At 37.0% G+C, this 14,269-nt stretch overlaps 2 protein-coding genes and 1 non-coding gene across 3 annotated transcripts; 1 reads left to right on the top strand and 2 right to left on the bottom strand.

Annotated features, from left to right (window-relative positions):
- Window positions 1–2,170: 2,170 nt before the first annotated feature.
- Window positions 2,171–2,274, bottom strand: LOC125601238. The gene has a single exon (XR_007334148.1). It is a non-coding gene; the product is annotated as a small nucleolar RNA Z279/snoR105/snoR108 (small nucleolar RNA).
- Window positions 2,275–5,680: 3,406 nt separating this feature from the next.
- LOC106436591 (glutathione S-transferase T3-like) lies at window positions 5,681–6,586 on the bottom strand. Its single transcript, XM_048773515.1, has 2 exons — window positions 6,344–6,586; window positions 5,681–6,286 (listed from the first exon to the last, which is right to left on the bottom strand). The coding sequence occupies exons 1-2, from the start codon at window positions 6,584–6,586 to the stop codon at window positions 5,681–5,683; spliced, it is 849 nt and encodes a 282-aa protein (XP_048629472.1).
- Window positions 6,587–7,523: 937 nt separating this feature from the next.
- On the top strand, window positions 7,524–10,582 carry LOC125601237. Its single transcript, XM_048773517.1, has 4 exons — window positions 7,524–7,635; window positions 9,657–10,119; window positions 10,174–10,381; window positions 10,424–10,582. The coding sequence occupies exons 1-4, from the start codon at window positions 7,524–7,526 to the stop codon at window positions 10,580–10,582; spliced, it is 942 nt and encodes a 313-aa protein (XP_048629474.1).
- The last annotated feature ends 3,687 nt before the right edge of the window (window positions 10,583–14,269 follow it).

Raw genomic sequence — 14,269 nt, forward strand, 5'->3', positions numbered from 1 at the left:
TCGGCTATAAGTGGGTCTTTGTGAGGAAAAAAAATGAACACGGTAAGGTCGTGAGATATAAAGCACGGCTTGTTGCACAAGGATTCTCACAGAGACCAGGAATCGATTATGAGGAGACATACTCCCCTGTGGTGGATGCTACTACTTTTAGATTCCTGATAAGTCTGGCTATAAGAGAGAAATTAGACTTGCGGTTAATGGATGTTGTAACTGCATACTTATATGGGCCACTGGATAATGAGATTTATATGAAAGTCCCAGAGGGTATGAATTGAAAAACAAAGAGAGTACTCGAGAACAACAATGTATAAGGTTGAATAAATCACTTTATGGATTGAAACAATCAGGTCGAATGTGGTACAATAGACTAAGTGAGTACCTAGAAAGAGAGCTATAAGAATGACCCGATCAGTCCATGTATTTTCATAAAGAAATTCGAAAATAAGCTTTGTGATCATAGCAGTGTATGTTGATGATTTGAATATCCTAGGAACCTCTGGAGAGATTTTCCAAACAGTTGAATATCTTAAGAAAGAATTCGAAATGAAAGATCTAGGAAAAACGAAATTCTGTTTGGGATTACAACTTGAGTACATTAAGATGGAATCCTTGTGCATCAAATGGCATATACAAAAAAGTACTCAAGAGATTCAACATGGCCGACTCACACCCTTTATCCAGCCCCATGGCCGTGAGGTCCCTCGGCCTGGACACTGATCTGTTCCGTCCTCAGATGGACGATAAAGATGTTTTTGGTCCTGAAGTGCCATATCTCAGTGCCATAGGAGCTTTGATGTATCTGGCTAGTCACACGACCAGATATATGTTTTGCCGTGAATCTATTGTCTAGATTAAGCTCTTGTCCAACCCAAAGGCACTGGAACGGGATTAAACATGTTCTTCGTTACCTGCAAGGAACGAAAGATTTGGGTTTATTTTATACTAACCAAACAAAGAAGGTTTAGTTGATTTTGCTGATGCAGGTTATCTTTCGGATCCACACAATGCTCGATCACAGACAGACTATGTTTTCACACATGGTGGAACGGCCATATCATGGCGTTCCATGAAGCAGGCGATCGCGGCCACATCTTCAAACCATCCGGAGATCTTGACTGTTCATGAGGCCAGCCGCGAGTTGTTCAGAACAGGGGGAGTAATACGTGTTATACTCTTTTTCCTTCACCATGGTTTTGTTCCACTGGGTTTTCCTGGTAAGGTTTTAATGAGGCAACATCTAAAGTGTATTACAATCCATGTATGGTTATGGCATCCAAGGGGGAGTGTTATAAATCATATTGTGGATGTCCATAACCGGCCCAATGCTAGATAGAGGGAGAGTCGACCTTGAGGAGAGAGAGAGAGAATCGGCATCTTGCATTTTCTTTATTAGATTATGATTTGTACTCTTTCCATATTTGTATTTCTTTTCTTTAGTTTTTCATTATTCTATGACGGTATAATTTCCTATATATAAAGGGTTACTTATGTTTGTGAATAATAGAGAAACATAGAATTCTAGTTTCATAACAAAAAGAGATTAGTTCCCAGATTATTGGTTTTAAAGACTTTCGGTCCCTATGATAATGTGTGCAATGACGCAGAACTCATGATGAAAGGAGAAATTTCAAAAGAGATTATATTCTCTTTTTCTTTTTTAACATCACGAAACTGTGTTATCAAATTTCAAGAAACTACGACAACCATCATGTTTCTTAGTCAACCTTGACGTTTAAACAAAATAAATAGAAAAATGGATCATTTTCTTATATGGTCCTCTAGAGAGCCAAAAAAAATATAATATAGATCCTTGTATTTTGTTTTTTAATTTAACATTTTTTCTATTTAAATAGAAATCATAAAATTATTATAAATATTGTGAAAATTATTGACTAATAATCACTTACAAACACTATTTTCAAGGGGGAAAAGGCATCAGCATTAAAAATGTTAAACTCAAAGAAAACAGGTTTAAATACAAAAATTTAAAAGAAAAGAAAAGTTATTAATTCAGAACCAAGTATTTTTGGCCTAATGGTAAGAGTTCACAGCTGTGAGTACTGTCATAGGTTTTATTTTCCTTGGCCACTCGGAGCACTTTAAGTGGTAAGAAAACGTAGATTATGTGGATTCATGGTGATTAGTTTTTGGGCGTAGAAAATCTTCGTGAGGGATCAGATGGTTTGACTATTGAGAGCGCTCAATTGTCGTAACAGGCCGAGCGAAACACTCTTCTCGCATTATTAGCGAGTTATTAACCACTCATCACTTCCCTTTTAACTTGCCTGAAGGATCATGCTTTAAAACTAATTCAACGCTAATCCTTTTATACCCAACTAATCATTCCCTCATTTCCCCCAACTAGTTGATGTGGGACAACTCTCAATTTCTTTCTTTCTTTATCAAACTAATTTCCTGATGTGGGACAACTTTCAATTTTTTTTTTGAACGAATGTGAAATTATATTCAAACAAGACTTTTGTTACATCTATTGCTTCGTTTTTGAGAAATTTTCTATAGCTTAAAGAATGTAAAAGGAATCTAAGAAAGGATGAAATAAATGCTCTAAGTGTTCATCCTCGAAGCAAACCACCTTGACTATAAAACTGTCTTTTGAACCACTGTGTAGTTTTTCTGATTACAAAAAACTGTCTTTTGGGTACATGTTTTGACTATATACTTTCTCTTACACTTGTGTCATGGAATTTGCAGCTAGGAGAGCTGACACTTCCTTTCCCTGCTGAATAGCTGCTAAGGGCATTGGTATTGGTGGGACTCAACCCACGGGCCCTTAGCATTTTTTATTAAGTTTATATGTTAAGGTACCTAAGCTAAGAACATTGAAAAATTTGGTAGATTATTAGTGGGACTTTTCTGATCCCTTAGGTTATTATTTAATTAATTTATTATTTTAATAATGAATAACATATAAAAAGAAGTTTTAAATAAAATATATAAAAGAGAAGTTTAACATTAAAATTGAAATCTTAAGAAAATTACAAAGTTGAAAAAAAAATATCAAACATCATAATAAAAAAAAACCACACACACAAACATTTATTCCAATACAAATAGGAACTTATAAATTATATGTTATGTGTAAGATGTCCAAATTTAGCCCAAATATTTTCAATCAAATCATATTTTAAATGTTCATGGACTTGTCTATTACGAACGCTTATTCGACGATTAATTGTACTCACGATAGGTGAAGGCATATTGACGGAAAATGTAGCAACCTCCTCTCTTTCTTCAAATTCATGAACGTTGTCCTCAGTTCCTGATGATCGTTCATCTTCGACAATCATATTATAGAGTATGATACATGCTCTCATAATATTTCATATTTTTTCTTTATCCCAAATATTAGATGAATTTCTAACAACGGCAAACCTAGCTTGTAGGACTCCGAAGGCACGCTCGACATCTTTTCGCACAGCTTCTTGGGTTTGAGCAAATAATGAATGCTTCTGACCTTGTGGTAGTCGAATAGATTGAATAAAAGTAGCCCATTTTGGATAAATACCATCCGTGAGATAATATGCCAAATAGTATGGATTACCATTAACATAGAAGTTAACTTGTGGCGCTATTCCGTTAATAATGTCATCAAAAACGGGTGATCGATCGAGAATATTAAGATCGTTCATAGTACCTGGAGCTCCAAAAAACGCATGTCATATCCAGAGGTCATATGAAGCTACCGCCTCCAAGACAATCTTTGGTTTTCCGGTTCCTCGTGAATACATTCCTTTCCAAGCTGTGGGGCAATTCTTCCACTCCCAATGCATACAGTCGATGCTTCCAATCATCCCTGGAAACCCACGTTGTTCTCCAATATATAGTAGTCTTTGCAGATCCTCCGGTGTGGGACGTCTTAGGTATTCATCGCCAAACAAGTTGATTATTCCCGCGGAAAAATTGTGCAAACATTTTCGAGCTGTTGTTTCACCAATTCGGACATATTCGTCAACTGTGTCAGACCCACCACCATACGCCAATTGACAAATTGATGCGGTAGATTTTTGGAGCGGAGTTAGACTCGACCGTCCGGTTGCATCTACTTTGGGTTGAAAATACTCAACTTCTGTAGAGAGACGATGCACAATACGCAAGAATAATGCCTTGTTCATTCGAAACCGTCGCTGGAATACATTGTGTGGGTATGTTGGAGTTTCGCTAAAATAATCATTCCAGAGCTTCTAATGGCCTTCCTCCCGGTGTCTCTCGATAAAAACTCGTGTTTTCCGCTCTTTTGGTTTTGGATTGAAATCAAATTCTTCAAATAAATCTTCAAATACGTCATCTAATTCATCATCATCATCTTTGTGGTAATGATAATGGGAAGAAGAAGCCATAGACAATTTTTACAACAGAAAAAAAATGTTTAGAAATTTAGAGAAGATGAGACTTTCCACATTTGTAATGAGAGAAGAAGTTTCAATACTTATATGATAAAGAAGAAGTCTCTACGAATCCTCCCGTGAATGAATATTGATATAAACTCTTTAGTACATCTTGTGACTTATTGGTAAAAAGCAAAATAAACATGTGGCTTTGGATCATGTAACTTATTTTTACAAAGAAACCCAACTTGTGACTTATGGTTATAAATGAAATAAACATGTGTATAAACAATCTAACTTATGACTTATGTTACAAATAAGATCATGTGACTTATGGTCAACCATTCTATTTGGTTACGAGCACAAATAAGATCATGTGACTTATGGTCAACCATTCTATTTGGTTACGAGCACAAATAAAAGAGTACAAAACCATATCGGTTACATCCGAGAAAAGAAAAACAAAACCATGTCGGTTACATCCGAGAAAATACATCGATTACATAGTTAAAATTATCCAAACATAACCACCAAGCCTATTACAACAACAAGAACAACTATGCCTATTACAAAGCACTCAAACCCATAACTAAAAGAAGATTTCTACTTAGCCATATCACCCACAATCTTCTCTAGGTTTCTTATCTTCTGCTATGTGTCATAGTCAGTCAAAAGGGTTAGGCTTTCTACCTTTTCACCCAGCTGAAGCATGTGTATATCTCTGGCTCTCATCTCCTCCATCAGCGCCTCATCCCACCATTTGTAGATATGGCATTCGCCGTCGTCTTTCTTCGCACAAGTGTAATATCTTCTCCCTGTTTCACATACGCAAGACTAGCTAAGCACATACACAAAGTAGCACATAAGCAAGTCAGTAACTAACTAGCACATACCTTGATAGTGTTAGACGTTGCAAGCAGTGGCTTAGCACCACAATAGCAAACCTGCGGGAAACCAAAGTCAACCTCCGGTTGCGGTGGGTAGTGAACTTGTGAACTACATTCCAAGCTTAACTCAGCTTGGTCACGTCGTATGAGATCATCCGTCTCGCTGTAGTCAATGTCGTCATTGTTTCCAAATAAATCCTCGTCATCTGATGGCTGCGTATAGCTGTAATGTCCCATAGTTACTTAACCTGCATACATTGTCGAAATTTAAATTAGATACACATAGAGCTATAAAGTTAGAAACATAGAGCAAACACATTAAAAGAAAATGATTCATTTATAAGAACCCATTTAAGGAAACCGGAACTACATAGAGCAAAACCAAACAAGAACATAGAGCATACAGAAAATTAAAGACATAAAGAGACATCTTCTTCATAAATTTTTTCAGAATAACTCGGCTAGGAGCTTATTCTTCACAACATCTTCCGCCTCACTGAATGGTTGAGTCTTGCCAAGGAGCGTGTCTAGTATTGCTAGCCTCGACAGTCTCTCCTTCCTCACTAAATCGTCCTTCTTCATTTCCCAAATGGTCGCAATCTCAGCCACGGACTTCCCTTTACCCGTATTTCTTTTAGCCTTAGCAGCCTTGACACCTTCGGGCCTGCTCTCAACATCAACGAAGCCTTCGTTGGTAGAAGTTTGAGAATTTATCTCCACATTCTTCCTCTTCGAAACGCCACCCGCCGTGGGTGTGGTAAGGCTGAGCCACTTCTGTTCATACCTCAACACACACCAAGCATGTTCAAGTGTGAACTTGTGCTCTTGATCAGAGAAGAAACTGTCATGCGCCTTCTTCAGAACGTCAGTGTCAGTCTCACCACTTCTCATTTGTCGCTCTGCTGCCGAGTATGCGGCACAGAACTTGTTAACATCCTCATTGATTCTGTGCCACCTCTTCTTGCAACAACCGTGTTCTCTCACACCATCCTCTCTTCCATGAGGACTTGATACATAATAAGCAGAAACCCGTTTCCACAAGGCCCCCGACCTCTACTCATTTGCAACAATAGCATCCTTGGAAGTGTTAAGCCACGCACTGATCAGCACCTCGTCATCTGCTGGATTCCATTTGCGTCTTACAACACGGGCTGCTGGTGTCTTTACTGGTGTCTCCACTAGTGCGTCTTGAGATTGTTGTGAACTGAAAGCCGGAAAAGTCTGTGATTCTCCAAAGTTAACACTAGAATGAAAACTTTCATAAGGAAAGTTTTCATGGAAAACGCTACCTTGTTGACTGTGAAGCAGTCCTACGTAGCTAGAGGACTGGCTACGAAGATTGCTTGGATCCATAACAGTAAGAAAATATAAGAGATTTCTTGGAGAAAGACTAATGAGATGATAGAAGAGAGAAAAGGTAAGATATTTAAATAGGAGGAAGTGAAGAATAAAAGTACATCACCGCCTTAATAGCAAACTCCGAACAAGAAATCTCAAATCCCATGTTGTTACACAACTAAAAAACTATCAAATTTCTTTTTAAACATCAGTGGCTTAAATATATATCTAGCATTTAATATAAACATTAATCTATAAACTACAAACTATGGAAAATGCAAAGTCTCATGAAGAAAGCTAATGAAGACAAATGACATGAGATATTTAAATCTATACGAATCAAACTCTAAACTATTAGTCTATACGAATCAAATCTATACGATTACTGAGGGCCAATTTGCATATAGAATATGACAGTATACCGTCTTGACTTAAACTATGAACTCTTTCTACAAAAAAAAGTCAAAAGGTATAACCAGAAAGAGTTATCAAAGACATTCACGTACACAACAAAGAAATTTTATAACCAGAAAGAGTTATCAAATCTATACTAAACAATCAAACATAGAAATTTGAACCGAACAAGGATGTTTTTTTACCAACTAAATAATCATACAATCAAAACGAAACAATCACACAAGCTACAACGAAACAATCATACAATCGAACCATAGAAAGCTTTTGAAATCTATACGAACTATCATAAATGGCCGAACCCTAGAATCTATACAATTGTTCTCAAACCAATGAATCTATATCTTTTTGCCATCGAATCTATCAAACAACATCGGATAAATACCATTTTAGTCGTCGAATTTCGAGAAAACCCTAAAAAAAATTTGAAATCAGATCGGACTTGAAAAACAAACCTTGTTTTTTTTTTGTTGCTGGGACGATTCTCAAAGGTTTTGGAGAGGATTGGTTCTCGTCGTATTGGAACGGAAGCGAACCGATGTGGATTGAGCATTGGAGGAGGATCGGGGGATCAAACGATGCCGGAAGCTGCGACCTCGCCAAGGGAGATAAAGAGATCTCCCACTCTAGTGAAAGAGAGAAGACGCAGGGTTGGCTTTCGATTTGAAGAGATGGATTTGGAGATCAAGGCTTCGCCATCGCCTTCGCCATCGCCATCGAGCTTTTGATTTTTTTTTTTGAATTCGATTTCGGAATTCTCGAGGAGAACAACAGCCCAACAACACGGATTCCATCGCCCACTCCCGTGCTGCCACGTCGCCTACGGGACGAGCCCGAACAGCCCTTACTAAAGGCCCGTCCCACTCTCTTCTAATTTCTTTTTCATTTATTACCGATCCATTTAAAACAACGGGACGGGCCTAAGGGCCCCCGATACCGATGCTCTAAGGTCGGAGCTAATGGCACCCTTACCAATGAATCAAGTAAAGCAGAGGTATGAAAAATGTATTGATAAATACTTTCTTCATTTCTATATGTAAGTAGTTTTAGCAAAAAAATATTTGTTTCGCAATATAAGATGTTCTCAAAGCCCAAAGAAATAAAACAATTTAAATAAACAACATTCCACTAAAAACTTAAAACCTTGTCGTTAGTTTTCAATTTTTTTATTAATTTTATTACTAACAATAATCTCTCTCTAATTAAATGTTGCAAACAAAACGTATGTGTGCAATAAATAAATAAATGTTTTTATTGCTGCTTTAGAAAAGGTTAAAGTTTCTTAATACCCGTGCTTTTAAGCAAAACTATTTACATAACGAAACGGCGGTATTAGACCCAATTTTGGTCCATGTTCCGAATGGGCCGAAGGAAGTGTGGGCCGCGCGACCCAGAACAAAGAGGAGGCCCATGTCGAACATACGAGCTCGAGGCGGAACATTCTTCCCGATATGATTTAAATAGTTTAAAGACTAAACCGACGATAGATGAACAAGTCAAAGAAAGGTAACAACACTCCACGAGAAACGGTCTCGACATCCCTAAAAATAAGGAAGCATGTGCTGTATTTGAGGAGCACGTGCAGCAACAAACCAAGGGGGACAGAGGCAAGATCTTCTATAAAGGGCAGAGACGTAGCTCTGGTAAAGGGGGTCCGGCGGGAGAGAACGAGAGCTCCCATAAGAGAACCTGAGGAAAAGAGATCTCACGAGCTCAACAAAACACAATTATATTATTCTACTTGTAAAGACAAAGAGAGGGGATCAACGACGTGCTGCTGAGTGCTTTACGGATCAAGTACAGCCATGTATTTGATCAGACTAAAGTTCTTCTCTCAAGACACCTCAACGAGAAGACGGGTTGTAGAGACGTTATCCTTACGTCACGATGATACGCATCCATGATTGATGAAGGACGAGAGCCCTTCATACTATGTCTGATCTAGTATGTAACCAGCCCGCCCGAGTCCTTAAGGACTCATCAAACATTCATAAACGGTACGAGACTGACAAAGCCGATCTCTCGCTCGAGATAGCCAAACCGATATCATGATAATGGCCCGAGCTTGTATTTCATACAATGACATTTATATCTCACTCAATACCGATGAAACCGACCTCTCATTCGAGATGAACATAATCGAACTACGTTTAGACTTGATCCCTTAACAGGTACGTAGGCAGCTCAACCCCGAGTTCAGTCACGATCTTTCTCTCCTCCGAGATCTCGATGTTATTCGGCATAAGAATAAAGTCCATTCTTGTCAACTCGAATCCAATTCTATCGTTGTGTTCTGAGGATATTGTCGTCCACGAAGTTCTTTCTTCCCTAGTTTTATATCTCAAACACTATCAAATACTTAGTGTAGATTTTAGGATCTACCGGAAGGAGTACCTTTTCTCATTGGGTTCATGCGTTTATTAATGTGCAAGTTTTGGAGAATGTGAAAAGCGTTTGTAAACTTAACAAGCTCAACTGTAATGTAATCTTATACCATTTTTCACTTTCGTCAACTTAACAACTGCCAGATAAATATTTGTTATCTACGTTATTATGCGTATACATTTGTTTGTCTCCAAGATATTTGTTTTATGGGGTTTGGATTACCATCTTCAAGAGGTATTAACATTGGTACAATATAAGATATACTTTGTTAACTCTTTGCTTAAAGTCAAACATGTCAAGGAGGATGGGAGAGGCTCTTGGATGTGGCGAAAACTCTTGAAGCTGAGGTCGCTGGTGTATGAGTTTATGAGGTTTGAGGTAAATGATGGAAGAACTGCATTTTTCTGGTTTGATGATTGGCTGCGTATGGGAAGACTTATAGACATCACGGGTAACGTCGGAACTTGTTATCTGGGTATAGCTCGCAATGCTCGGGTCAATGATGCAGCTAGACAATCAGAGTGGAGGGTTAGGGGACAGAGAAGCCAACACTATCATGAGCTTCATGCCCGTATACAGGCTGAGCCGGTACCAGATGAAGAACGAGGGGGAGATGTAGTGCTATGGAAACATTCAGATGACAACTATAAGACATGTTTTTCATCAGCTAAAACATGGGATCAAATTAGAGACCGAAGGCCTGTAGTATTCTGGAGTAAGAGTGTTTGGTTCACACAAGGAGTGCCAAGGTTCTCCTTCATTGTTTGGTAGGCTGTGAAAAACATATTATCTACTGGTGACAGGATGAGAGCTTGGGGGATTCAGCAGGGTTGTGTTCTTTGTGGAGAGAGGGATGAAACTAGAGACCATATCTTCTTCGCCTGTCCCTACCCATTTACGGTATGGGATACTCTTGCGAACAGACTTACATGTAGCAGAACTGATCCAGATTGGATGCATACTGTGCAGTTTGTGAGCAATAACAACCTTCAGCTGCTAGACAAGATCCTGGTAAAAATGGTCTTTCAAACCTGCATCTATCATGTGTGGAAGGAAAGAAATGACAGGAGACATCAGACTGGCTATCGTACAGTGCAACAAGTCGTTCGAATCGTCGACAAGGCAGTGAAAAACAGAATCACATCCCTTCGGTATAAGTCTGAGCATAAGTTGGCTGGACTGATGCAGAGATGGTTTGCGGTCACAGGATAATACTATGGCAGAAAAAGTTTATACTTTGTAAAGTTTTCTTCTAGAGTTTTGTAGTCTCTTATAAATGGTCATTCTTTACACAGATCAATAAATTTCACATTTTATTTAAAAAAAAAAAAAAAGTCAAACATGTCTATCCTGAAGATCAACCAAGAGCTTTTACATTTTCACTACAAGAAAACAGCGGCATACTGAGGGAAAAAATCATCGGTATGTCGTCGGAATAACGCTATTCCGACGATATACCGACGAAAAAAGTCCTCGGAAATAACTCCTCATAAATTCATCTTTCCTCGGTAATCCCTCGGAAATTTCCGACGGAATTCCGAGGAAACCCTATTTCCTCGGAATTTCCAAGGACCACAAGTTCGTCGGAAATTCCTCGGAATATTCCGAGGAAGATGTCGTCGGAATATTCCGAGGGATAAACTTCTTCGGAGTATTTCCAAAATTAAAAAAAAAATTATAAATTTATTTTTTAAAATTGAAATTCGAAAATATAAAATTAAAATTAAAATAGAAAACATATTTAAAATACAAAAAATAATAAAATAGTTTTTATAAATAAATAAAATGTTTTATAAATACAAAATTAGTTTTAATAAATATGAAATCATCTTTTTATAAATACAAAATAGTTTTTATAAATACAAAAAATAATAAAATAGTGTTTATAAATCAAAAAATGTTTTATAAATACAAAATTAGTTTTATAAATATAAATATTTTTATAGATATGAAATCATCTTTTTATAAATACAAAATAGTTTTTATAAATACAAAAAATAATAAAATAGTGTTTATAAATCAAAAAAAATATTTTATAAATACAAAATAATTTCAAAATATGAAATCATCTTTTATAAATCCAAAAAACGAATTTATATACAAAGAACGAATTGTATATTTAAAAATAGTTTTTATAAATACAAAAATAAAAATAGTGTTTATAAATCAAAAAATGTTTTATAAATACAAAATTAGTTTTAATAAATATAAATATTTTTATAAATATGAAATCATCTTTTATAAATCCAAAAATCGAATTTATATACAAAAAACGTTTTGTAAAATCGAATTTATATAGAAAAAACGTTTTGTAAATAAAAAATAATGAACAATTTATAAAAAAAGTTCTAAATCAATTCAACACAACCAAATCACAATTCTAAACCTATTACACAACAAATCACAATCCTACCCAATCACCCTAACAAAAATCTATCAAAAACCTTTTAAAATCATCAAATCTACTTAAAAACCTAACAAATAGGACCAAAGAGAGTGGGATAGGGTCCTTACATGATTTGTAAGAGAATGGAAAGGATTCGCCGGAGAGATCGTCGCGAGAGAAGGTTGAGAACGCCGGAAGGAGAGAGAGATCGCCGGAGAGGAAGAAGAGAGAAATGGGGAAGAAGATGCGTTTCGAGTTTATAAAACCTTGGGTCCGACGGATATTTTCCGTCGGAATTCCCTCAGTATTTTCAATTTCAATTTTCGCGAAATATTTGGCGGCTTGTTTGCCCGGTTAAATGAAAATATTCCGAGGAAATTCCGACGGCCACTTAAATATCCGTCGGAATTTCCTCGGAATATTTTCATTAATTCGAGGAAAAAGAATATCCTGTGCATGTATTTCTATTAATTTATATTGTTCCTCAGAATTTCCTCAGAATATTCCGAGGAAATACCGAGGAACTAGTGTTTGGGGTTTCAAAACATCAATTTTTTTTGCCGTATTTCATTTCTTATACAATTGTAATGCATATCATTGAGGATTCTTTGTATAGATGAGCATAAACCATGATATAACAAATTTCAAAACGAATTGTAAGTATTCCATTTACCGTTCATTAAAGTGTATAAGTGTTTCTCTTATGTTGTGGGGATTTCGTTCATACAATCGGAAAAGTGTTTATTATAGGGTAAGGAACAAATTTTTGACTTCATAATGAACGTAAGACACTTAATAAGGGTTATATAGGTGTTATTCAAACCGCAAAACGTTGTTTTCGGTTTAAAAACCCTATTTCCTCGGAATATTCTGAGGGAATTCCGAGGAAACCCTTTTCTTCCTCGGAATTCCGTCGAAATATTCCGAGGAACTAGTGTTTGGGGTTTCAAAATGTCAATTTTTTTTTAAACGGATCGATCGATGGATATATGTCCAAAAACGCATCGATCGATCACTAAGATGGACCAAAGCGTAACAATGTGATCGATCGATGAGATTATCCCATCGATCGATCGAGGATATCAAGTGTTCCTCGGAATATTCCGAGGAAATTCCGAGGAACTAGTGTTTGGGGTTTCAAAATCTCGAATGTTTTTTTATAAACGGATCGATCGATGGATTTATGTCCAAAACGCATCGATCGATCACTAAGATGGACCAAAGCGTAACAATGTGATCGATCGATGAGATTATCCCATCGATCGATCGAGGATATCAAGTGTTCCTCGGAAATTCCGAGGAACTAGTGTTTGGAGTTTCAAAATCTCGAATGTTTTTTATAAACGGATCGATCGATGGATTTATGTCCAAAAACGCGTCGATCGATCACTAAGATGGGCCAAAGCGTAACAATGTGATCGATCGATGGGTATATGTCCAAAAACGCATCGATCGATCACTAGTTCGTCCGAATTTCCTCGGAATTTTGTAAAATCCCTATAATATTTCCTCGGAATTCATCGGTTTTTTCCGAGGAACACATTTTTCCTCGGAATTTCCTCGGAATATTCTGACGGGTTGATATTTCCTCGGAATTCCGTCGGTATATTCCGAGGAAATTCCGAGGATTTCATTTTCCGTCGGAATGTCCGTCAGAATACCGTTGTTTTCTTGTATATACACATCTGTAGTATACCCTTTGTTTCTTCAGGTAGTCACTGTTTTTGATGTCCGTATCAGGCATAACGTTGTTAATGAAGATATTAGCTTCAAGACCATACTTGAGATTGAAAACATTTGCTAATGTTCTTTCTGTTATGGCATGATACCTTCGAGTCTTTGTTTATGTACTTACTACAAACTTAAAATGTCCTCAAATGGTGTACGTGAAGCAATAGATTTTCAACATCATTTTAGTAGTACGAAACAAGAAGACAAAGAACCTCATCTAGATGCGTGATAAATTGACCAAGATTATAATCAGAATTAAAACCGTAACAAAAGCAGAGAAACATAGAGAAGGGTTCGACTTCAAAGTTACTTTTCAGATACATTGGAAATTAAGAAAACTTAAGAGAGAGAGATGTACAAAAATCGAGCTCTGCTTCAATCAAAATGAAAACTACTTCCAACGATCATGTTCATGCAAAAACTAATTCTAATCGTGATAGATGTCTTAAATTCCGATAAAGCTTGCACACCTCCCTCCATTCATCAATCCCCAATCCCGAGTTCAAGACCTCAGATTACCTTCACTTTTGGATTTAGATTCATCTTCTTCCCCATTGTCTGATCCTTAAGAAACAAGGCAAAGGTAGACGTGGAATAAACACATGGTTTAACAGATCTCTCAAGAGTTATCAGTGGCTGAAGCTATGTTTCTTAGCCGAGCAGGCTCCTCCTGACTCTGTTCTTTCCTTCTCCAGAACGCCGTCTCCACCAAACTTCAAAGCCTCTCTGGATATAGGACAGTCGTTCGAGTTCAAGAACCGATCAAACCACGCCAAGAAAAA

The sequence above is a fragment of the Brassica napus genome, unplaced genomic scaffold (genome assembly GCF_020379485.1).
Source record: "Brassica napus cultivar Da-Ae unplaced genomic scaffold, Da-Ae ScsIHWf_2488;HRSCAF=3213, whole genome shotgun sequence".
Taxonomy (NCBI): Eukaryota; Viridiplantae; Streptophyta; class Magnoliopsida; order Brassicales; family Brassicaceae; genus Brassica; species Brassica napus.